The sequence below is a fragment of the Marmota flaviventris genome, chromosome 14 (assembly GCF_047511675.1).
Source record: "Marmota flaviventris isolate mMarFla1 chromosome 14, mMarFla1.hap1, whole genome shotgun sequence".
Classification (NCBI taxonomy): Eukaryota; Metazoa; Chordata; class Mammalia; order Rodentia; family Sciuridae; genus Marmota; species Marmota flaviventris.
This window is the reverse complement of record NC_092511.1, coordinates 30,769,790-30,795,093: the sequence shown is the minus strand read 5'-3', so window position 1 is coordinate 30,795,093 and position 25,304 is coordinate 30,769,790. Positions and strand designations below refer to the sequence as shown.

Genomic DNA, 25,304 nt, shown 5'->3' with positions numbered 1-25,304 from the left:
CCTCTTCTGTCTTCCTGCAGGAGTCTCAGCCTCATTTATTGGCCTCATCTTTCAGATTCTCATCTTCTGGGCCCATGTGAGTGTTTAAGCCCAGATATTTAGAAGACAGACTTCTCAATTCACTTATGGAATGACATTTCCCTTTCATATGGGAAAACCCAGAAGCTGCAATAATTTACCTAAAGTTATAAAGTGAGGAGGCAGCACAGCTGGGATTTGAACTCTGGCAGCCTCTCCCAGGCTCAAAATGGCTATACTCTCCTTTCTGCCTCCTATCAAAATATTTAAATAATGTTGCTTAAGGCTTGGCCATAGGTAAAGTGGGGAGAAGGATAAAGTTATATCAGAATTCATTGGAGGAAACAGCACTAGACATTTCAAGTGGAAAGGGGTTTAATACTGAGAATTCAGTGCTTTCAGAATAATAAATAGGAGAACTGGAGTCAAGGACATGCCACCATAATTGTGATCCAAGATAAGGAAATTGCTCTGAGAAAAACACCTTCCTACATTGGTTTCTCCAAATATACTTCAGCCTCATGTGAAGGCATCTTGTCATTAGTGCTGTAACTGAGGTACACACAGGCTGTCTCCTAACCCTATAAAACCAGCTACCTCTGCATAAATTCACAAGTGACCTAAATATATGATTTAACTATCCAAATATGGGGAAATATTAAGTCTGTGTGAGGGATATAATTGAAGTATTATATAATTATGAAGGTTTTTTTTTAATTTAGAAAAATTCTTACAGTAGACAGTTTTCTTTTGAAACCCTTGTGTTTCCGGTTTTTTGAAATAAGCAAACAACAACCCCATCTGCAACAACAGGGTTGAAAAACAGACAATACACTGAGAAAAATATGTACTGCATATATAATAGACTGATCTACACTGGGTCTTTGTAAATGAATAAGAAAAGAGTAAACAGAGCAGTCCAAAAAGTGATAGAGGCCATGAAATGGAAATAAACAAAAGAAGAACTGTAGTATCCAATAATCATAGGAAATTTATTCATCACTAAAAATTAATGAAAGGCAAATAAAAACCAAAATGAAATATCATTTTATTTTAACCACAGATTGGCAAACATAACATTGGCAAAACTAAATGTTGGCAAGACAATGAGGCAATGGGGACTTATCTGCACAGATGTTTGGTGGGAGTTTAAATGGGTATAACCTTCCTTAGAGAGAGGGTAGCTTGGCAGTGTGTAAATGTGAAGGCATCATCACAGGACAGGGATGGTGAGTCATGGAAAGACACCAACAGAAAAGTTAAAGTGAATGCAATTGCTAGAATTTGTAGAGATGGTTACATGAAGTAGACAGGTTTCCCAGATCCCCAAGTCCCCCATGGAAATTACGCCTGCCCGTAATATCTTCCAGTGTTTTCTACACAGAGCAATGATCACTGCCAGCCTCCCATTCTCATGGGATCTTTCCTCTCCCTGGCCTCTCTTGCTGTAAACCACCCCACTTACCAGATGCTTGGCCATTGCACCACGAATCCAGCATGTGCTTGAGTGTGTATCACCAAATGAGCTGAGTGAATTCAAAGTCCCTCTTCCAAATTTACCTTTTTCTCTGCAAAGCCAGGTGTCAGGTCTGCCTGAAGTTCTTCTCTACATGTGCCTATGATTAGTTCCAGAAATGCCATATTTTGGAATTTACTTTAAGAAGATAATTGTACAACTGCAACAAGATGGATGATTACAGATGTTCATGGAAGTGCTTCTAGAAATAAAAATTGGCTCGACCTAACTGCTCATCAATGGGGAATAAGTACATTATAATACATAAAATGAGTCTTCCTCAGCCACTAAAATATATGCGCACATGTTAAGATTTGTACCTCATTTCTGAAAGAAGCCAGGCAGTGGGGTGGAATTGCAGAAGATAAATAGGTAATTAGGCAGGTGTCAGAAGACTTTGTGAATGTACTTTAAAATTTTTGAACCATTTGAATGTTTTTATTTAAAATTAAAAAGTAAATGCAGGCTGAACATGGTGGTGCAAACCTATAATCTGAGCAACTCAGGAGGCTGAGGCAGGAGGATCACAAGTTTAAGGTCAACCTCAGCAACTTAGCAAAGCCCTAAACAACTTAGCAAAAACCTATCTCAAGATAAAAAATAAAACAGACTGGGGATGTAGCTCAGTGGAAAGCACCCCTGGGTTCAATTCCTAGGACCAGGAAAAAAAAAAAAAAAGAGTAAATGCAGAGAGAGTCAGCAACTATTTTCATGTAACAGATTAGAGTTATACATTTTCATGATAAGCATGTATCATTTGACAGATGTAAAAATTTCAAACTACAAAAGAAAATTATTCATTCCATTTCTACTCCCAGCCTTTGCTCTTGGAACCCCATGCCTGGCATTCTCATTTCCTTTTTAATTCTTTCCCCCAGAGTTGCTGATGGAGTGATCAAAAGTGTATTATGGCAAACACTTCAAGCTCTTAATTTCTGTCATAAACATAATGTAAGTAACATTTTCTAAAATATTTATTAATGTCTTCTTGATGACTCTTTTCTTCTAAACAGCTCAGGGATCTATCCAAAGATCTAAAGATGGAGGGAAAGAACGAAAACAGCAAAACAAATGAAAGTTACAGATCTGAGGAAAAGGGATTCGTTATCCATGGCCCTTTTCCATTTCTCTAAGAATCATGTGACTAATTTCTCATGAATTAAAAGTTTGTATAAACTTCATGTTTCATTTTGTTGCAATACTAATGGTTCCCATGATTACTTTTAAATTGAGTTAAAATAATTTGTCAGGGTGTCAGCAATGTCACCCACCATGGCACTCAATTTTGTTTTTATTATTTCTCTTAAGTCTTTCATCAACACTTCCCCATCCCCTACCTTTTTTTTTAAATTTAATTTTCCATGCCATTAATTTTTTAGAACCACAGTTTTCAAACTTGAGCAGGTATCAGAATGACCTGGAAAACTGTGGTAGGCCTGAGAATGTGCACTTGTAACATTTCCCCAGATGATACTGAAGCAGCAGGTACGAGAACCACACTTTGGATACTGCTGTGTTATAGAAATAATTTTGGCCATCTGTTTCCTACATACAATTTAATTTGTTCTTTCCCCCTGTATTTCCTATATGTGGGTATTTTTATCTAGAGCCTTGTCATATTTGGGCTCTGTATTTTTTAGACAAGAATATCACATTTGTGGTATGGTACACTTCTTTCTTTCTATTATTATTATTATTATTTTAGTTGTAGAAGGACACATTACCTTTATTTATTTATTTATTTTTATGTGGTGCTGAGGATCGATCCCAGTGCCTCACACATGCTAGGTAAGTGCTCTCCCACTGAGCCCCAGCCCCAGCCCGTGGTACACTTCTTATTGCATCATCATGAGGCATGTAGTGGCTGGTTGTCCAGCTTCTGACAATGTTGATACTGATCAGTGGGCTCTGGAGTTATGAGTTTGATCCATTCTTTTGGCATTTGCCCTGTCAGCCTTTTCACCTGATGGTTTAGCATCCAGTGATGATTGTTGCCTGCATCTAGTATTTCATTAATATTAAGAGATGTTAATTTTCCAATTCTGTTGTTCCTTCTGCATTATCATTGATTTATGAAAAATAACTTACCCTTACATACTCTGGCTATTGTAAAATATAGCAATATGGATATGTGATGATTTCCTTTATGTGTCAATATTCAGAGTGATGAGTAAGTACCTCAGCAATCTCCAATGATGGACCATGACAGGCTTTCAGGGCAAGGTTGTGGGGCATCATTATAAACATGAATTTTTATATAGTTGATGTTTCCGATCCTTTGTAGTCATTGTTCTCTTAAATTCTCAAATTTTCCCATCTCAGGCCATTGGGCCCTTACTCAAATTGGATCCTGTGCTAGAATGATAGCTTATAGAAGATATCTCTAGACCTTTTGAGTAAATGCCTAGACAAAGAGAGTGCTAAGGCACCATATGGTCAGTTTTGATGCCAGCAGAATGTCTACCATGGTAGTCGAGGATTGCTGAAAAATAAAATACAAGATCATGGAATTAAATGTCAGTACTTAGGGAAGCTTTCTTTAGTTTTAATAAAATCAGTGACGTTTTTATTAGAATCAACCAAAAGCCTCCTATTGGTGTAGAGAGATGCGTTCACAACATGCAGAAACCTGTTTTTCATGATGCAAATTGTGCTTTCAAATTTTTCATAAACATGTCACTGAATTGCCAGGCACAGTGGGCACAGCTGTAATCCCAGCAAGTCAGGAGGATCACAAGTTCAGAGTCAGTCTCAGCAATTTAGAGAGACCCTCAATAACATAGTGAGATCCTGTTGCAAAACAAAAATTTTAAAAGGGGCTGAGGATGTAGCTTAGTTGTAAAGCAATCCTGGGTTTAATCCTCAGTACAAATAAAATAAAATACTGAATTGAATCCATATTTTTGTTGCTTTCTACTGTGCTATAGGAGATATCAAGTTCACCTAAGGTTGCAGCAGGAACTTTGTGGGTAGCTAAAATTAAAAAAAAAAAAAAAATACTATTCACTATAAGTGGTTGTGCTATATCTCCCTATATAACTTGACACTTTCCTGTGACCTAGAGTAATGCAACATGTGAGGCTGATTTGTCTTTGTCTCTTTAGTGCTTAGCATTGATCTTTTATATAAAAGGTACTCAATGAATACTTTGTTGAATAAATGGATGGATGAATTAGTCGTTCAATCAGTCTGATTGTCACTCACTATTGCCAGAGGACCCAAACATTATTATAGCTCAATGAGACTGCCATAGTTTCTCTGCTTGGAATAATACATTCTATATCTTAAGCTTTAAAATATTGAAAACTTCCCATTGATAATCCATGATCTCTTTTAAAAATGGATAGTTTTTGTCAAAACTTTCCTCCTCCAAGATGAAAATTACTTCTGAAATTATGGATTTTCTTATGCAATGGTAAGCCTTTGTATATCTATCTTTTCCTTTTTAACTATTAACTAAAATGCATGCAAAAGAAAAACTCTTGGGCTGGGGATGTGGCTCAAGCGGTAGCACGCTCGCCTGGCATGCGTGCGGCCCGGGTTCGATCCTCAGCACCACATACCAACAAAGATGTTGTGTCCGCCGATTACTAAAAAAATAAATATTTTAAAAAAAATTTAAAAAAAAAGAAAAACTCTTACCAGGCATGGTGGCACACACCTGTAATCCCAGCAACTTGGGAGGCTGAGACAGGAGGATCTAGAGTTCAAAGCAGCCTCAGCAAAAAGCAAGGTGCTAAGCAACTCAGTGAAGACCCTTTCTCTAAATAAAATACAAAATAGGACAGGGGATGTATCTCAGTTGTCGAGTGTCCCTGAGTTCAATTCCTGGTACCCAAAAGAAAAGAGAAAGAAAAATTCTTAAGTCATATATAAGCTGTTACCATAATACACCTAAAACCTTTATAGTCTTTATTTTTAGAGGCACTCTAATGATGCTCTCAAAATTACAGAAAAGGCAATTTGACCCAGTAATATTGCTGAAGACATCCAGCTTTCACTCCCAAGGAGTGCACCTTATTATCTCCAGAGTCGTGATCCTTAGCAAGACAATGGAGGTTAAAGCAGTAAGGGAATTGAGGCCTTGCCACTTAATGGCTCATAGGGATCACTTGAGAGCTTGTCAGAAATGCAGAATTTCAGGCCCACTCCAATCTGCTGACTCAGAATATGCATTTTAACAAGAGCTCCAGATGATTGGTGTGCATATTAAATTTTGAGAAGTGCTGGATTTGAGAAAATACATACTTTGTTCTGTTTTACTTTCTAATACTGCCAGTGTGAGATAGCTGAAGTGATCCATTTAACTTCATTGTGAATCCATAGATCTATATCTGATTCACTGGTTAGAGAAGAAGAACTTTATTTCATGATAGCAAAACCACAGTGATATCTGAGACATGGAGGCGCCCAACTGCAGCATCCATCAGCATCTTGCTTTTACCCATGGTGGGTCAGCAAGGAGGCATCTGTTTTCTCTCTCATGGCTAATAACCATCCACCCCTACAGCCTGGTCATAGAGAACCACCTTCTCAGTTTATAGAAAATTATTTATTGCTCAATCTGGCATATAAGAAGTAGTTACTGGAATGGATGCTTCCAGAAATTATTCTTTGAGTTGAATGTCAGGTTTAAAATAACATGATACTCCTCTTTTTTGCCAGCTTGTGAACCAACAATAACTCAACCTGAGCATATAAAGGGCTGGGGATATAGCTCAGTTGGTAGAGTGCTTGCCTCACATGCACAAGGCTGTGGGTTCAATCCTCAGCAACACACACACACAAGATGCCTATGAAACCCAAGTTTATTAAAATTCTTCTGTTAAAGAAACTTGCATGTTTCTTCTTGTTTGGTGGAAAATAAGCTGATTGCAAGAGGCACTGCACAAAAGCTGGCTGAAGAGAGCTTGTACAGAGTGTGGCTTTGCAATAGAGAAGACGAAAACTGTGTGTCTGAGTGTTTCTGTCCTCCATGCTCTGATTCTTACTGTTTCAGATTCTTATTGTTTCAAACATTTTTATTTTTTCTCTTTCTTCAATATTCTATCTTTTTATCAGTAGTTTCTCTTACCTATGGCTATATAAATAAATGTTTCTGTTTCTTTGGGACACACTAATATTTTGTTTGCCTTTTATTTTTTTTGATTGAAAAATACTTGCTATAAATTTCAACATGGTCTGCATTAGATCCAAAAAATATGTAAATAGGCCAACAAACAAATATCAATATAAGTTATATTTACTTTGTAATGTCACACATACTCTAGAAACTCCAGAATTCTATATAAAGTCATTTGAGGGATACACCTGTTCTATAAATCACCAACTATTTTAAGTATTGCTGACTCAGAAAGTTAGTCTATGCCTGTAATCCCAGCAACTCAGGGGCTCAGGCAGGAGGATCACAAGAGGCTAGCCTCAGCAATTTATTGAGACCTTGCCTCAAAATAAAATTTAAAAAGGCTGGGGATGTAGTTTAGAGGTAGAGCAACACTGGGTTCAATCCCCAATACCGCCAAAAAAAAAAAAAAGAAAAAAAAAGTGGCATATCAAAAATATTTTATTTTATTGTCCAATAATGTATTTTTTTAAGATTAATACCTACGGTCCTGAGATCAAAAATGTTTCTTCTAACTTCTAGAAGTACACATTATGAAACAGTGTCAGTAATTAAGATTACAAAGGAACAAGTTTCTTTTACAACTACCATTTTTTAAAATATTTTTTTTTAGTTGTAGATGGACACAATGCCTTTATTTTATTTATTTACTTATTTTTTATGTGGTGCTGAGAATTGAATCCAGTGCCTCACATGCAAGGCAGGTGCTCTACCATTGAGCCACAACCTCAGGTCCACCACTGCCATTTTTGTGACCTAAGATGAATTTAAGCTTTAGCTTTTTCTCTTTCTAGGTAGTGGTTATTGAAGCAAAATGATTTCAGAATTGTCAATTTGACACAAATACCTAAAGAGACTGGCAGCATGGCAGAGAAGTGAGGCAGACACAGTTGATTGTGGCACTTATTCAGTGGACTGTCAGTGGCTACCAACAATCACAGGACTATTGCAAGGATGAAATAATTCATGTGGAAGTGCTTTGAAAAGTACAGAGCTCTGGATGGGGGCCAAGTGGTAGAAGAGTGGTATCATTTTTACCTCTTTTATTTGGGGGAAATAAATGATCTGAAAAGATAGAAGTTCTGAAGAGTAGGGCCACAGTTGTTTCTGTTTTGCTTTGCTTTGTTTTTTGGATCTGGAGATTGAACCCAGGGATGCTTAACCACCAAGCCATATCCCCAACCCCTTCCTAAAATATTTTATTTAGAGACAGGTTCTAAGTTGCTTAGGGCCTTGCTAAATTGCTGAGGCTGACCTCGAATTTGAGATCCTCCTGCCTCAGGCTCCCAAGTCACTGGGATTATAGGCATGTGCCACAGTACCTCTGCAATGTGGAAGACCTCTCCTGGGTTCATGATGTGTGCACTCGCTTGCCCTCCTCCAAGTCCCCAGCTTAGCTTTCTCATGTTCAGCAGGAAGGGTCAGGGTGATCTACAGCAAATTTGTAAGGTCGCTACATATTTAAAAAGAACAGCAGAGCTTCTCCAAGGTGAGAATGCCTCACAAGAGGGGTCCTGCCCTCCTGGGAGGGACTCCCCTGGCACTGTGCCAACATCTCAGGAGGGCTGCCCCATCATTCCCAGTCAGCTCATTGCAGAGGAAATTGGGATCTCTGATCTAAGTAGGCGACTGTACATCACAGTTCACCCAGGGCAGTTCTGGTCTGCGCCTGTCCTCCTGGCATGGTTATTTACAGAGCTCCCTTTACACTTGCAAGTATCCTGATTTGGATAAAAAACAATACTCTCACTCAAATTTTAAAAAGTGAACTTTTAAAAAAATAATTTAAATGCCTTTCCATTTTCTCAAATCCACAATAATTATTCAACCTCTTTTGTTGTTCTCAAGTGGCCACAGGTCTTACTACAGGTCCATGGAATCTAGTTTCAGTTAGGGTCTTACCTAGTGCAATTTTAATAGACGCAATAAAAAGTGAAAGAAATAATTGTATAGTATTCACTTCTTTCCCCCCAAAAACGGATACAGTTTTCATATACAACTGTAATTTAAATTTCTTCAGTAATGTAGCAACATTTGGATATTCTTTTTCTTTTATATGATAAGATTTTAAGTAAAAGCTGTCAATTTAAGTTCTTTTAGAAAAATGAAGGGAATCTTTGTTTTTATATCACAGGCTACTTGTTCATCAATATACTAGTAGTTAAGATTTATTCTTGATCATTATTATGGCTCAGAAAAATAATCAACTATTGTCTTCCAGTGTATTCACCGAGATGTAAAACCTGAAAACATTCTCATAACCAAGCAAGGAATAATCAAGATCTGTGACTTTGGGTTTGCACGAATTCTGAGTAAGTAGCGATTTTTTTTTTAACCTACTTTATCCAATTCAGATGATTATAAACTGATAGAATTTAAATTCTTGCTTGAGATATTGGATGGATGCTAAGTGTTGTGTTGTTTTTCTGAAAAGAAAAATCTCACTTTAGCCTTTTAGTCAGTACATTATTTGGCATTTCAACTCTACTCCATTCAGCTAGAATTTATTGGATGACTTTTTCACGTACTTTGCCCCACAGGAGTAGAAAAAAATTATAAGTGCATTTCTGCTCTTCATGTTCTTATGATCTAAAGTAAAAGAAACAACAGAATAATACAAGATGGCTGGCAATAAAGAACTAAAATGAAGGTGCAGACAGTTCCCTGGAGGGAGATGTTAATGTGGGCTAAAGTGGTTGGAAAAAAACTTCTTGTAGCTGGTGAGAGACTGGAAGTGTCAACTGCGAATTAAAGGGAGAGGATGCAGAGACAGTGCTAAGAAAAAAGAAATCATCCCAGGCAGGCAGGAAGTGAAGGGAAAGGGGACAAATAATTAATTCTCCCCAAATCTGGAACTTTGCGCGCACACACACACACACACACAGTGTTAGCAACTTATACCTTGCAGTATGGGTATGTGCATAATCAGAATCCTGATAGGACACAGATACAGGTGACCTGACAATGCATTTGGAAGGGTTGGGCAAAAACTGTTAAAAAGACTTTCTGAGGTTGCTGTGCTTTGTGGTACAAAATAATGGGACCCTAATGATAACTGGATAATTGATCCCTGTGCCATGTGGTTAAAAGGACAAACACTGGGAAATGGAGCTATGATCTCTGCACATAGTATATAGTACATCCAAATCATGAAATACTCGGCAGTCATTAGATGTGATGTTTTCAGAGTAAATGAAAAAGAAAAGCTAACTGATGTGTGCAGTATGATTTCAACTGCACAGAAAATAATTACAGGAATATATATGATCCACAATTCAGGAAATTAAGTGAATGAGTCTTCTGATATATTTCCCATAAATGCAATGTTCGGTTTGTTTGTTTCCCTGGAAATCCATTCTTTACTACAAAAATATCCAATTTGGTCACAAAAATATATATGCCATTACAAACATTAAAAATATAAAAGAGCCAGGTGCAGTGGCACATGCCTGCAATCCCAGTGGCTTGGGAGGCTGAGGTAGGAGGATCAAGAGTTCAAAGCCTGCCTCAGCAAAAGCGAGGTGCTAAGCAACTCAGTGAGACCCTGTCTCTAAATGAAATACAAAAAAAATAGGGCTGGGGCTGGGGCTCAGTGGTTGAGGGCCCCTAAGTTCAATCCTTAGTACCAAAAACAAACAAACAAAAACCATAAAAGAAATATTTCATATTAAAGTTACCTTATAAATGGTTCTTTGGGGGATTTTTCTCTCCCTAAATGGGCAGCTTTGCTGAAAATATGTACATATTTGATTTTTTTCATGAACCTGTATTCTTGCCTTTTTCTAAGTCTTCATGTAGCAAACATCCATCTCTGAATAAAGAATCAGAAAGGTGAAGAAGGGTGTCCATAATATTATGTGCTAAAATACTAATACTTGACTAAATAGACTAAACTACATAAAAATTTAAGCTCTTGCCAGACTTGATGGTGCACGCCTATAATCCCAAGGATTTGGAAGGCTGAGGCAAGAGGATCATAAGTTCAAGGCCAACTTCACAACTTTAGTGAGATTCTGTCTCAAAATAAAATGGACTAGGGTTGTAACTCAGTGGTAAAGCATCCCTGGGTTCAATCCCCAAGTACCTAAAAAAAAATTTTTTTAAGCTCTTACTGGATATATTCACATGCAAAAGAATGAGGTTGGCCCTTTACCTTAAACCGTATACAAAAATTAACTCAAAATGAATCACTATCCTGTATATAAAAGCTTAAACTATAAAACTCTTAGAAGAAAACAGGGGAAAGGCTTCATGAACTCAGATTTATCTGACAGGGATTTCTTGAATGTGATACCAAAAGTATAGAAGCAAAAAAATAGATTAGTTGGACTTCATCAAAATCAAAAACTTTTGTGCCTCAAAGGATGCTATAAACAGTGAAAATGCAACCCATGTAAAGGGAGAAAATATTTGTAAATTTATATATGACAATTCATATCTAGAATATGAATATGTAGAATTCCTGTAACTCAACAACAAAAAACTTATTTTAGAATGGGCAGAAGACTTGAATAGATATTTCTTCAAAGAAGATATACAAATGACTAATAAGCACTACCATTAATCATCAGGGAAATGTAACTAAAAACACAATGAGGTACTATTTTACACTCTTTAGGGTGACTGTTATAAAACAACACACACACACACACACAAGAGTAAGTGTGGGTGAGGATTACCATATGATCCAACAATTCCACTTAGTAATGTAGCCAAAAGTATTGAAAATAGGAATTTGAAGAGATGCTTGTACACCAATGTTCACAGCAGCATTATTTACAGTAGTGAAAAGGTGAAGACAATCCAAATGTCCCTCAAAGATGAGTGGATCAACAGAAGGTGACATACACAAATAATGGAATGTTATTCAGCCCTGAATGAAATTCTGATATGAGCTACCATGTGGATACATGTTGAAAACATTATGCTATATGAAGTAAGCTGGATGCAAAAGGACATGCGCTGTCTGAGTCTCCTCATGTGGGGTACCAACAATAGTCAAATTGATGGAGACAGAAAAAAGAACAGTGGTTATCAGGGACTGGGAAGAGGTAAATGGGGAATTATTGTTTAGGTACAGGTTTCAGATTGTGCTGATGCACGAGTTCTGGATATGGATAGCAGTGATGGTTACACAATGAACTGGAAATATACTTAATGCCACCAATCTCACTTAAAAATGGTTGAAATGGTGAATTTTATGTACATTTTACCACAAAACAAATATAAACTCCAGATAGATAAATAATAGAATATAGGTATACAGAGATAAAATTTTTAACTCAAGAGAAAGAATATTTCAATATTATAGTTAAAGTTGATATAAAAAGCTTATGTTAGCTGGGATATATCTCAGTTGGTACAGTGCTTGCCTAGCATGCACAAGACCCTGGGTTCAATCCCCAGCACCACACATACACACACACACACACACACACACAAATATATATATATATATATATATATATATATATATATATATATATATATATATATATATATATAAATTGACAAAAAAAAATAAACCACTGAATTAATTTTTTTAAATTTATTTTTGGTACTAAGGATTGAACTCAGGGGCACTCAATAACTGAGCCACATCCCTAGTCCTATTTTTTTTTTTTTTTTGAAACAGGGTCTCACTGAGTTGCTTAGCACCTCACTGTTGCTGAGGCTGGCTTTGAACTCAAAATCCTCAGCCTCCCAAGCCACTGAGATTACAGGCATGTGCCACCATACCTGGCAAACCACTGAAGTTCTGAGAAGAAAAATTAATAAGATATTAGTAGACAATTCACAAGAGGAGGAAAAAGTTAATAAATATGAATAATCTTCCTCCACACTGATGTCAAAGGAATGCATATTAAAATACTACTCTTCACCAATGAAGCTGATAAAATTTTGTAAACATTAACTATTAAGATTGTTGCTAGTGGGAACAGTTTGGAACAAATCCTTGGAAGAGCAATGTGTTAATATCAAAACTTTTGACTCTGAACCTTTAATTCCACTTTTAGGAATCTCTCACAGCGCAGGATACTACCTACCCAAAGTACATCATGATGTTCATTGTAGGACTAGGTATTACCGAGAAAAAATTAAAAGGCAACTGACTATTCAGATATAAGGAAAAGACTAAAGAATGTATCTGACTTAACACCACATATTAATATTTATTTTTGAAGAATTTTAATGACACAGAATATGCTTTGGCTTGTGATGTGGAGCCAGGTGAAGAAGAATACAAAACTACTTACATGCTCTGCCAATTGCATGTGTATGTTTAGGTGTGCAAAATCAAGACAAGACTGAAGGAAAGGAAATGTACCAAAATATAATATGGTTTCTCTGGGTGGTAGGGGATTTTTATTTGTTTGTTTATTTACATTTCTCAAGTGTTCTACAAAGAATATGAAGTATAAATTATGTTAATATTTTTCAAGATGGTAATTCTTGGGCTGGGGATGTGGCTCAAGCATTAGCGTGCTCGCCTGGCATGTGTGGGGCCCGGGTTCGATCCTCAACACCACATACAAAGATGTTGTGTCCGCCAAAAACTAAAAAAATAAATATAAAAAAAAAGATGGTAATTCTTTAAACTAATTTTTAAAATAATCCTAAACTGGGCATGGTATCGCATGCCTGTAATCCCATTGATGTGGAAGGTTTAAGCAGGAGGGTTATAAATTCAAGGCCAAGGCTTAGGCAGGAGGATTGCAATTTAGCAAGGCCCTAAGCAACTCAGGGAGACCTGGTGTTAACTTAAGATATAAAAAGGGTTGGGTATGTGGCTCAATAGTTAAGCACCCCTGTGTTCAATTCCTAGTACCAAAAAAAAAAAAAAAAAAAGAAAGAAAAAGAAATAATCCTAAATACCAAAAAAGCTTGGGTTAGAGATTTTCAATCTGTGATTATTTATAAAGGTAAAATATCAGAAAATTTGGGAAAGATGAAGTAAATCATGACATATGCACTTGGTAAACTATCAGGCAGCCATTGAACTCAAGTTCATAAAGTTTATCACAGCATAGTAAACATGTGGAATGGAGTGAAAAGCAGGACACAAAATTATATATATATATGTAGATATACACATACACACATATATTGATTGATATATATATCACAAAAAATAAGATGCATCAAAAGATTAACACAAGGTATCTTTGTATGATAAAACTTAATTTATTTTATTTTTCTTCTTTTTGTTTATCATATTTTTCATATTCTTATATGACTTTTATAAGAGAAAGATGTTTAAAAAATGTACAACACCTAACTTAACCTGTGAAAATAAGAATTTTCAGTGGTTGTTATTTTCTTTATTTTTCATTTCCAAATGTCCTAAATAGTATTTATTAATTCTTATCATTCAGAAATTTGTATAATTTTATGAAAGAGCAATAGGTGAGTGCTGTGAGGGCTGTTCTTCAGTGACACCTGCAGCTGTCTTTTGTGGCAGTCTTGCTGGCCTGAGGCCTCTTCTAAGAGAATTGCACATGACCTCATCTCTGCAAGCTGGTCATCTTGCCAGTTTTTCCCTTTATGCATTTGTAGAGTTCATATATGAACTGATATGTGACTCTTGCCAGTTAAAAGCAAAAAAAAAAAAGTTATTAAAAAGTTATTTTACCAAATTCTCTTCAACCTCAAAGGAGAAAACTGGGGCTCCTGGACCTTTAGGGTATTGTAGCAATTATGGAATTGGCTTTTACCCACTTGGGAGGCAAGTGCCTTGGCCCTAGGCAGTCCTCACCTGGGGCAGTGGGACAGAACTGGCCAGTGAGATCTCACCTAGCTCTCTCCTCTGCCTGTCATATACTATGTGTGTCTCAGTTCAAGGAGTCAAATTGAAGTGTTTGTCACAAATTTGGATAAATATTAGTTTAATCCTGTTGTCCATTACTGCATTAGTTACTTGTGGCCTCCATAAATAATCATAACCTGTGTGCTTAAAACAGAAATTTATTTCTTCAAAGTCCTGGAGGCCCAAAGTTCAAAATCAAGTTGCCAGCAGGGCTCTGCTTTGAAGGCCCCTGCTTCTAAAGACTGCATTCTGGGTCTTACAGCTACATTACTCTAGTATCTGCCTCTGACTCACCAGGGGCTCTCCCTGTAAGTCTGTGTGTTCTGATATGACCTCATTGTAACTTGATGACCTCTGCGTAGACCCTATTTCCAAATATAGTCACATTCATGGCTACACATTTGGGACTTCAAATCTCTTTTGAGGGGACACAATTTTTTCAACAAGCAAAATGCTGATGATAATGTGTAAGCAAATAATTGTTGGTTTAGACTTGAAGTTACACCCTCCTCACCACCCGCCCTAGCCTCTTCAGCTATGATGTGGATATTGATCAGCAAAACTTCTCTTGAAAGTTGAATTGCCCGCCTCAGCGCACAGTGCGACTGTGACTCAGTGCCTCGATTCATTGACCATTAGCAAGATCAGGGCCTCTGATTTATAAAACCTACTTCGATATAAGACCTGCTCCAGGGAGGAGTTCACAGGTTCACATCTTTGGAGAATATGACTCACATGATCTGCTTGATGCCCTTGCAGTTCCAGGAGACATCTACACTGATTATGTTGCCACACGGTGGTACAGGGCTCCTGAGCTTCTCGTGGGAGACACCCAATACGATTCTTCCGTCGATGTGTGGGCTGTTGGTTGCGTTTTTGCAGAGCTCCTGACTGGCCAGCCACTCTGGCCTGGAAAATCAGATGTGGACCAGCTTTATCTGATAATCAGAACACTGGGTATGAATTGTACTTTATGACTCACGGTGTCCCTAAAGTGTTATAGTATTATTATGTTAGTGTAATGATAAGAGTTTTATTGTTTCTCCAAAGTGCTACTTAGGATGATGGTTATGGGTTCTGAGTTGTGGCCAAAGCCCAGTCCTTTTCTCAGTACATAGAGCCGTAGCTCCTCTCAGTGAGTTTTCAGATACTTTTCCAAGAAAAAACAACTAGCCATGGAATAAACTATACATTTACTATCCATCGTGGGATAAGGTAGGGATAAGTATATAGTCTGCTGAGCTTAATTAAGAGATACTGAATCAAATGCTATTCTGTTCCCAGTAAGAAAGGTTTTCCCCATTTATGCAAGAGCAGAGGTCAGCAATTTTTTTTTTTCTATCAGAGACCAGTGATAAGAATTTGGGGTTTTGTAGCCAATACAGTCTCTGTTGCAACTCTTCAACTCTGCTCTGGTAGTGCAAAAGCAGCCATATCCAGCCTATCCCTGCCTTTTCCATGGTTTTAACATGGCACAAAATACTATTCTTTTTATTTATTTTTAATCCATTTAAAAATTACAAACCATTCTTAGATCTCAAGCACTGGTCCAGATTTGGCCTAAGGGCCTTAATTTGTAGACCCCTGCTCTAGAGCTTAAGAGTTTTTTATTTTCTGTTTGAAGCGACTGCCAGTTTAAAACAATATTAACATATCTCATTTATATGTATAGTACTCAAGAATTTACAAATTACTTTCATACATGTTATTTCTTGCTGAAACTTGTTGTGGAAATAAAATCATTTTTAATTGTGCCCATTTTGTTTTGTAAATGAGAAAAGTAAGGCTCAGCGAGCCTCCATGATTGGCCTAAAGTCATATATCCAGTATAGAATAGGAATAGGACTGATGGGGGTTTTTTTCACAAGTTTTCAGAATGTGTTAGCATGCTCAGGAGTTTTCATCTACCTCTTCCTGGTTGGAAGAGAATATAACCCCAACATTAGCTGCAGCCTTGTTCCAGAAGCCTGGATACAAAGAAAGTCATACCTTTGCACCCAAATGAGTATGTATTGTTTACTTTTCCTAGGCTCTCCTGGTAGCATGGCTGCTGGATATTTCCCTGTTTGTTCCAATACATTCTCCTAGAGAATTCAGCCTGAAAATTTGGGGCAGAGTATGACCACAGACCATACCTTAAGTGTATATTGTTTGATTGTTTTATATATTCATTAGGTTGATATAAGACTGACCTGAGTTTGAATCCTGGGTCTGTCATTTACTTTACCATGTGACCTTGGACAAGTAATTAGACCTCTCTGAGCCTCATTTTCCTCATTGATACAGTGAAGATTAAAAATAGCAATATTGCTGTGATTGAATGAGATAGTATGTGAAGCCCTTAACGCCATCACCTCACCTGGTCTTTTGATAGAGGCTATATGGCAGGCCAAACCACATGCAGCAAAGAGCTTTATATGGGAGAATTAGCCTTAAGTACACAGATGTGCTTTTGCAGGGGACCATTCCTCCCATATCTAGAGAAAATAAGCCGGCACCATATTTCCTTCATACCTGGACCTTGAAAGCTAATCATTATTTACATGCTTTATGTTTTTTTTTTTTTTTTGACCAAAATTTTCAAGAGCTACATGGTTTGTGTTTTATAGGAAAACTAATTCCAAGACATCAGTCCATCTTTAAAAGTAACCAGTTTTTCCATGGCATCAGTATACCTGAACCTGAAGACATGGTAAACTGCTCTATTTTGGATATTTTATTTTTTTGTGTTGCTACTTTCTGTAAAAAGGTAGTTATTTCTTTTTTAATATTTGTGCTTTGGGCTTCTATTTTCTATACTAAATATGAACACAGATCAATGTTAAGTTTAAGTTGAAATATATTTAGTGTCTTACATAATGCCTTGATCATTTTAGTCAAAGCACTGATGTTAATTTTCCCCAAAATAATTATTTCTTCATAAACAGTACTTAGTCTTCCTTATTTTGAAGATATGCATGCTCAGTTTTTTCAGCTTATGAAACAAAGTTCAAATCAATTTAAAAAAAAAAAAACTTTTTGGGGAGTTAGCTCACTTGCAGAATATTTACCTAGCATATGCAAGGAAGGCCCTGGATTTAGTCCTGGCCCTAAAAAAAAAAAAAAAAAAAAAAAAACTTTTTATACTCATTAAATTCCAAATTATCCACCATCTCTGTGTTCCTGCTATGGTCTCTGCCTTTATCTGGGAATGTATCAATAACCATTTGACTCTCTTGCCCTCTGTAGACATTGATTTCCTGTCTGTGTTACCCAAGTTCAGACTATGACCTTTAAAACTCCATATGGTCTAGAATCTGCCTAGGGAAGGAAAGGAATGTCAAGAGAGGCACGCATCCACACTCAAGCTGTGTTGGAATCAGAGCAGCATAGGGATGGGAAAACGTCTGAGAAAGTCTGAGAAGCCATATCATGATTTATGGCATGTGTGAGCAACCTGAGGTTCAAATAGTCCCAACTATCTCTAGACACCCTGTTCATTTAAAATCAATTAGTTGGTATAATACCTTGATTTGCATACTGAATTTTTCACTTTATTTCTTAAAATCTTCAACAAATATAATACAGGGTTATGGGTTGAATTATAATATTAAAGATTATCAAAGAATATTTATAAAACATGTGTTTAAAAAATAAGATACAACAAACTCACATGAGTCTACAGCCAAGTTAAAGACATAGAATATTACTATTGTCTTTGGAGCTTCCCCATCTCCTTTCTTTACTACTCTGAACCTTGTGTTTATCTCTTTGTTGATTTCTATAATCTTATACATGTAGTTCAACATATTCTTATGAATGCTCAAAACATCCTTATAAGTAGATCAGGCACAGATACTAGAGCACCATGGTAGGATTTCAGAAGCAGATATTTTTTAGCTTCAGATTTGAAGCTTTCCCATCCCCTTCTCTCCAAAATAACCAACACCAGTTACAAGACAGTCAGTGCAACTTTCTTGAAATTAAGACAATAACTCCAGTTTAATGACTTTCAGAATTTTGCATCAGTATAAAATATGTAAAAACATGATTTTTAAAAAACTATATAAGGAATTATCTAACATATTAAGGGAAGTGTACTTAATGTCACTTGTAATATTTAACATATATGAGAAATATATGTTACTTTGTTGTTATATAACATTGAAATTCTTTATTTTGTTTTCCAGGAAACTCTTGAGGAAAAGTTCTCAGATGCTTATCCTGTGGCTTTGAATTTCATGAAGGTACTTAGAATTAATTATAAGTGGGCTAGGGGTATAGCTCAGTGGTAACAGGTATACCTAGCATACTTATAGCCCTGGGTTTAATCCCCAGCACCAAAAATTTAATTAATTATAACTGTTATTGACTGCAAATTGTAATGACTAAAGCCAATAATTCTGGGAGGAATGGACAAATAATTCCAAAGTGAAATATAGTCATTAAAAATGATAAGGAGGGCTGGGATTGTGGCTCAGTGGTAGAGCGCTCGCCTAGCACAGGCGGGACCTGGGTTCAATTCTCAGGACCACATAAAAATAAAGGCATTGTGTTGTGTCCACCTACAAAAAAAAAAAAAAGATATTCTCTCTCTCTCTCTCTCAAAAAAAAAAAAAGATAAGGAACATCATTATCATGGGGTAGCTCAGTTGTAATGCCCTTACCTAGCAAGTGTGAAGCCCTGGATTCTATCCCTAGCACTACCACCAAAAAAAAAAAAAGATAAGAACTATAAAATAATTTTAGCTAAAGGGACATCAGTGGCTTAAGCAGTAACAGTTCTAACATATCCACCAAAATTAGTAGCTAAGACCAGGCAGAAGAGAACCATGCAGACCTATCCCATAGAGGAGACCTACCCCATAGAGCAGACCTATCCCATACAGTAGACCCAAGAGAGATTGTCAAACAAAGAACAAATTTTGATCCAAAGCTGAAGAAACTTATCAATGACATGTCTGCCATTTGTGTTTGGCCAATGGAGGCCACACTAGCAGGTGCTAGTGACCCATCCATCATGGATGCTGAAAGTACTCTGAGGGATGGGCATGAAGATCCAGAAGTGATATCTGTCCTTAACAATCAGTTAAGTTCTGTCTGTAGCAGCACTTTCTAAATGTGGCTGTTCAGCAGAATGATCTGGGACGTTTGTAAAATACAGTTTATGTATCTAGCCTTAAGTTCACAAGAAGAATCTCCATGAGTAGGACCTTGAAATTTGTTCTCTTTAAACATTCTCTTAGATGGCATGATATACAACTCAGTTTGCAATTCATCTGGTCTAGCCAGTGGGCCTTTTAGATGACCCAGAGTCAACTTTATAGATTAGTATTTGTGCTAGGTGCTTGTGTCTGCTGTGGTGCTATCCAGGGTGCTGGACTTCTTCAGTCTGAGTCCTCCTGAGGCTCAGAGCCTGACGCCTCAAAGCTGACACTGCTCTTACCAGTGCTCTTAACCACTGCTGTACCTGACTTCAGCTGCCAGCTGACCTGCCTCCACCCCACACTCTGCAGGTCCTGTTCTTAGAAGCCCAATTCCCTGCCCTTGTTCTGGTGAGTGTTCTGACCCACCAGCAATTTAGCAAAACCTCCAAGCAGTCAGACACTGAAAGCCCAACCCATGCTCAGGTGTAGGACAGAGTCTGCCTGTAGTTGTTCCTCAAGTTAACCTGAAAACTCCACAGAGCACGACTCTAGGGAACAGAAACATTAAGGTATAGGACAAGCTCCTGATCTTCATCTCCAAAGATGAAGCACCCTGATGGCTTGCCTAAGAATTAGATGAAGCTGGGTTTGTTACTCAACTCTTTGATTTAGACCCACTAAGTATTGATTAGGGATCCAAGAATTCTCTATGTGGTCAAGACTTGTGCTATTCCATGATCACACCCTATCTCCTAGACTCCTAGACTATCTCCTAGACTCCTATGTTAGATAAAATAAAATTATCTTAGATTAATGATAATTAAGAATTCTTTGACAACAAATAACTACTATTTGCAATAGCAGGTAGTTTTCCCAGATACAAGATCATAACCTATGCAGGAAGGTGCTCAAGTTGGTGAAGTGTTGGCCAATGACAGTACCAAGGATAGTGGTGACATGTAGAAGCCAATCTGTGGCAGGTCTTTTGTGTTCTCTTCATTGAGTTTAAAATGAGTCCATGGCCATAATCTTTATTATTGATTACTCGTTTGTCTCCATAGTCCTGACCATCCTACCACTGTTTCCGTTTGTATGATCATCAGGAACACTGTAAATGACTAGAGATTTTGTTAGAGAACTTTCTGCCAAATTTGAAAATCATTTTTGTTTTCTTCTGTTTGTTGTTGTTGTTGTTTTTGTTTGTTTTGTTTTGTTTTTTAAGAAAAGGATCCTGACTTGGACTTACAGTTCCAATTTCTCATATCTCATCTTTAGGACCTCTTCCAGATTGGAAGCACATCTATCAGGGTATACCTCTGAAAACTCACCATCTTCTTGATGTACAGAAAGTTATTAATCCAGGCAGGCAAGGACTCAGCAGCCCTAGCTCCCACCCAATCAAAATCAGTGCTTCCAAAATTAATCAGCAGGACATTGTTCCAGTCCAAGCTTCTTCTTAGAATCAGAAAATGCACTTTGAAATAAACACTCGAAGGTATTTATTGAGGAAAAAACTAGATTTCAGTAGATCAAAAGCCTATATAAGAATGTGAATGAGTGCTGGGGATATAGCTCAGTTGGTAGAGCATGCACATGGCCCTGGGTTCAATCCTCAGCACCACAAAAAAAAAAAAAGAAAGAAAAATATGTGAATAAATTAAAGATATATTTGAAAGGAAAACTGGTAGGACTTAATTATGACTTATACATGGGGAGTAAGAAGAGAGTGGCAAGGATGAGGTGCCTGACTCTGTTTCCCAGCTGTTGGCAGATCTACACTCCCTTTCAAGTCTCTTGGCAAGGATCCTTCTTGGCCTCTTGCAGCTTCTGGGAGACTTGGGCATTCCTTGGCTTGTGATGTTATAACTGCAATCTCCACCTCTATTATTGCGCAGATGTGAATTCTCTATGTGTCTGTCTCTGTGCTGTCTTTCATTTTCTTATAAGGATACCAATAATAACTGAATTGGGGGGTCTACTTACTAATTATGACCTCATCTGAACTAATTACATCTGCAAAGACCTCATTTCCAAGCAAGGTCACATTGTGTGGTACTGCAAGTTAGGAATTCAACATGTATTTTGTGGGGAACACAATTCAACCAGTAACAGTGCTCTCAAGACTAAGAAGTATTATTAAGTAGACAGTTACATATGTGGTTCTGGAGTTCAGAGGACAGGTCTGGAATAGAATTATAGATGTGGAAAACTCTGATAAACTTTAATAACTGAAATCATGGGCATTAATGATATCAGTAGAAACTAAGAATAGGTGAGAAGTGGGGAAGCTAGGACTGAGTCTGGAAGAATTCCATTCAACCATTATGGAGATAGTACACTAGCAATGGCTAGTTGAAAGAGAGTGGTCAAGAGATAGGAGGAAGGAAAGGAAAGGAAAAGCAAAGACCAAGAAGAGAGTTTTAAGAAGGACCTGAGCTGGGCACCGTGGCACATGCCTATAATCCCAGCAACTCTGCAGACTGAGGCAGGAGGATTCCAAGTGAAAGGTCAGCCTCAGAAATTTAGTAAGATCAATAAAAAGGGCTAGGGATGTAGCTCAGTGGTTAAGCACCCCTGGGTTCAATCCCTAGTACCAAGAGGGCAGGGGAAAGGAGGAGGACCTGGTCAGTAGTATTTAATACTATTGAGATCAGAACTGAAAATAACTATCAGATTTATGATATAGAAATAGAGGTTATGGGTGTTAATAACAAAAGCCACTTGTGTGGAATGATGGAATCAGAAGTTGGGAAGTGATGAAGAAATAGAGACTACCACAGTTTGTATTCAAAATAGTCTTTCTGTCTGGTTATAGCCCTGACAGTAATAGGATTTGAGAAGACTGCCTCCCCATAGCAGCTAGAACTAATATATGCATGGATCATGACTTAGGGGTGACCTGCCTGGAGCAAGTCATAGTCACAGAGGGACAGGTGAGTCTGGTTATGCTGAGCAAGGTCATTTCTTGAAGAGCAGGACTAATCAGATACTGCTCCAAGGGGCAGGTGACAGTGCCTAGAGACCTGTAACATTCACAGGGGTCTCAGAGATCTGAGGTCAGCTCGGGTTAGGAAGGAGCAGATGTCACAGGGCAGCCCATGGCTGGGGGCAGCATCAGGCATGCAGTTTTCTGGATACCTGACTGCCTCAGAACAATATTGTTATGTCAGTGACCCTCATTTCTCTTTTATGGGCTTAGACAAGAAATTTCATCATCAGTGCCCGGGTGTTGTAAAACTGCTCCAATTCTTTATGGATTGGAATCTGCCTTTATTAGATGGGGGAAAGCTTCATTCTCTGACCGGAGAATATCAGGCTTCTCAGGGAAAACCTTTTTGTGTCAGGATTGCCAGTGGTTCCTCTGTTGTCACACTGCTCCCTGCTCCCAGAGGCACCTAGAGACTCCTGATAGCCTTGAATATGAAGTGTCACAATACCTAGTTCCTAGGCCTTTACTTCCTCTGGTATGAAAATACATTTCATTTCTCCATGTTTTGGGTTCTTTCCCATTACTGAGGTTCACCCTTCCTCAGCCATCTTATACCGGTGGTTCTCAGACTCCAGCATATGGCATCAGAATAACCCTAAAGGGCTGGTTAAGTGCAGGATACTAGGCCCCAGCTCTAGCACTTTTGCTACAGCAGGTCGGACCCTAGAATTTACTATTCTAACCAGCTCCTGGGGCCATGCTGATGTTGCTAGTTCAACACTCGAAAGACTCCTATGGTTTGCTTTCACCAGTGATGAAAATATGTCTTAGGGGGAACATGTCATCTACACGTGGCCTTTCCCGGAGACATTGAGTATCCATAGTTCTATCGTGAAGCAGCAAAAAAAAGAGCAGCTCCATTTTTTCGTTTGTTTTTGTGTTTGGTACCAGGGATTGAAGTACCACTTTACCACTGAGCTACATCCCCTGCTCTCTTTATTTTTTTATTTCAAGAAAGGGTCTCAATGAGTTTTCCAGGCTGGCCTTGAACTTGCAATCCTGCAGCCTCAGCCTCACAAGTAGCTAGAATTACAGTTTTGTGCCCTGCACCAGGCGAAAGGGCAGCTCCATTCACCAGTTCAAATATAATAAACACACTTGGTTTTCTAAACTAATGTTTACTCCATCAAGTTATTGTTCAGGGCTTGGGGCACAGTAATAAAATAAGCCCCTCAAATACCTGCTTTGCTTTTCTATTCTTCCAAAGGGGTGTTTGAAGATGAATCCAGATGACAGGTTAACCTGTGCCCAACTCCTAGAGAGCTCCTACTTTGATTCCTTTCAAGAGGATCAAATGAAAAGAAAAGCACGTAATGAGGGAAGAAACAGAAGGCGTCAGCAGGTACCTCCATTCAAAAGTTAATGTGCTCTAAAAATTATTCCATTTTTCTACCTTTCAAAGTGAGACAAGGTAGACGCCAACACCTTTTCCTGTTCTGGTTAAGTTGCATTTGTTTATCTTAATAAATATTGATGATTGATGTAATAAAATCTAAAACTATGAAAATATTCAGATTGCTGTGAAATCTTATTCCAACTACACTTATTTTCTCTTTGAGATGGGCTCTCACTATGTTGCCTAGGTTGGTCTCCAACTCCTAGCCTCAAGCAATCGTCCTGCCTCAGCCTTCCAAGTAACTGGGACTATGGGTGCACACCACTGTGCCAGCTTGCACTCAAATAATCACATAACTCGTTTACTACATTGGCAACCTGCCAGATCGTGTACATAAAATATAACTTTATACAGTGAAACCCTGATTAAACAGGACTGAGTTTTACTTCCATTACAAAGAATCCAGTTCCCTTTCTGTTGCCTCCAGATGCACAATAAAAGAAATTTGACTCTTCCATTTTTCACCCATGAAGACAGCTAGGTCTGCCTTTTTTAGGCTTTACCTTGAAACCAAGGACAAGCTTTGTCAGAAACAAAGGGATGAAACCAGACATCTGGGAATTAAATCATATCTTAAAATTGGGCTAATATTGCAAAACAAAATGGTGACTGTTATGATTAACCTTAATTTTGCAGTTTATTAGGTCCTTCACTTGGTCTCAGAATAACTTTGAAGTTAAAACAGAAACTTCATGAAAGTAGGTTTCTTTTGGTTAGAGGTTTTCTTTTTTTTTTTACTTTATAAACCCAGCACCTAAAACAATATTTGACATATGGAAGGTATTTAATAAATACTAATATATATGCATAAATATATTAATATTTATGCATATATACATATATTAGTATTTATGCATATATATACATATATATACATACACACACACATATATAGTTTACTAATAAACTAAGATGATAATTTTCAGTTTATCAGAGGCTGACCATTGTCACATTTTGTGTTTACTTAATCTTCCATCTTCTATCTTTGATCTAGTTTTTGGTCATTTATCCTCTCATTAGCATGCCTTCCATAAAGGAAAAGATAGTCTCCCCACCCCAAACCCCATCTATTAGTAGTTAAAATAGAAGTTTGTTGGGAGGAAAAAAAAGATCAAACTAATTAGTAAAATGAAATGTTAAATTATTTCTGTGTATGTAAAATATCTGGGTATCCAACTTTTTATTTCATTTACCCTTCACTATTAATCTTTCACAAATCAAGCCCAGTGCCTATTACACTTATATAACAAAAAAAAAATAGAGTTTGTTTAAATAAGTTTTAGGCAGCAATCTAAAATATAGTGTGAATTGTGTAAAAAAAGCTCATTGC

General features: G+C 37.5%; 1 protein-coding gene across 1 annotated transcript in view; it reads left to right on the top strand.

The window, feature by feature from the left end:
* The window catches only part of Cdkl4 (cyclin dependent kinase like 4), a 47,893-nt gene extending 23,275 nt beyond the window's left edge, over nt 1–24,618 (top strand). The window contains exons 4-10 of the mRNA XM_071601230.1: nt 2,413–2,485; nt 8,878–8,968; nt 15,223–15,420; nt 17,073–17,155; nt 18,633–18,689; nt 23,786–23,920; nt 24,448–24,618. Of these exons, the coding sequence (XP_071457331.1) occupies nt 2,413–2,485; nt 8,878–8,968; nt 15,223–15,420; nt 17,073–17,155; nt 18,633–18,689; nt 23,786–23,920; nt 24,448–24,618 (808 nt within the window). The remainder of the gene's footprint in view (nt 1–2,412; nt 2,486–8,877; nt 8,969–15,222; nt 15,421–17,072; nt 17,156–18,632; nt 18,690–23,785; nt 23,921–24,447) is intronic.
* The last annotated feature ends 686 nt before the right edge of the window (nt 24,619–25,304 follow it).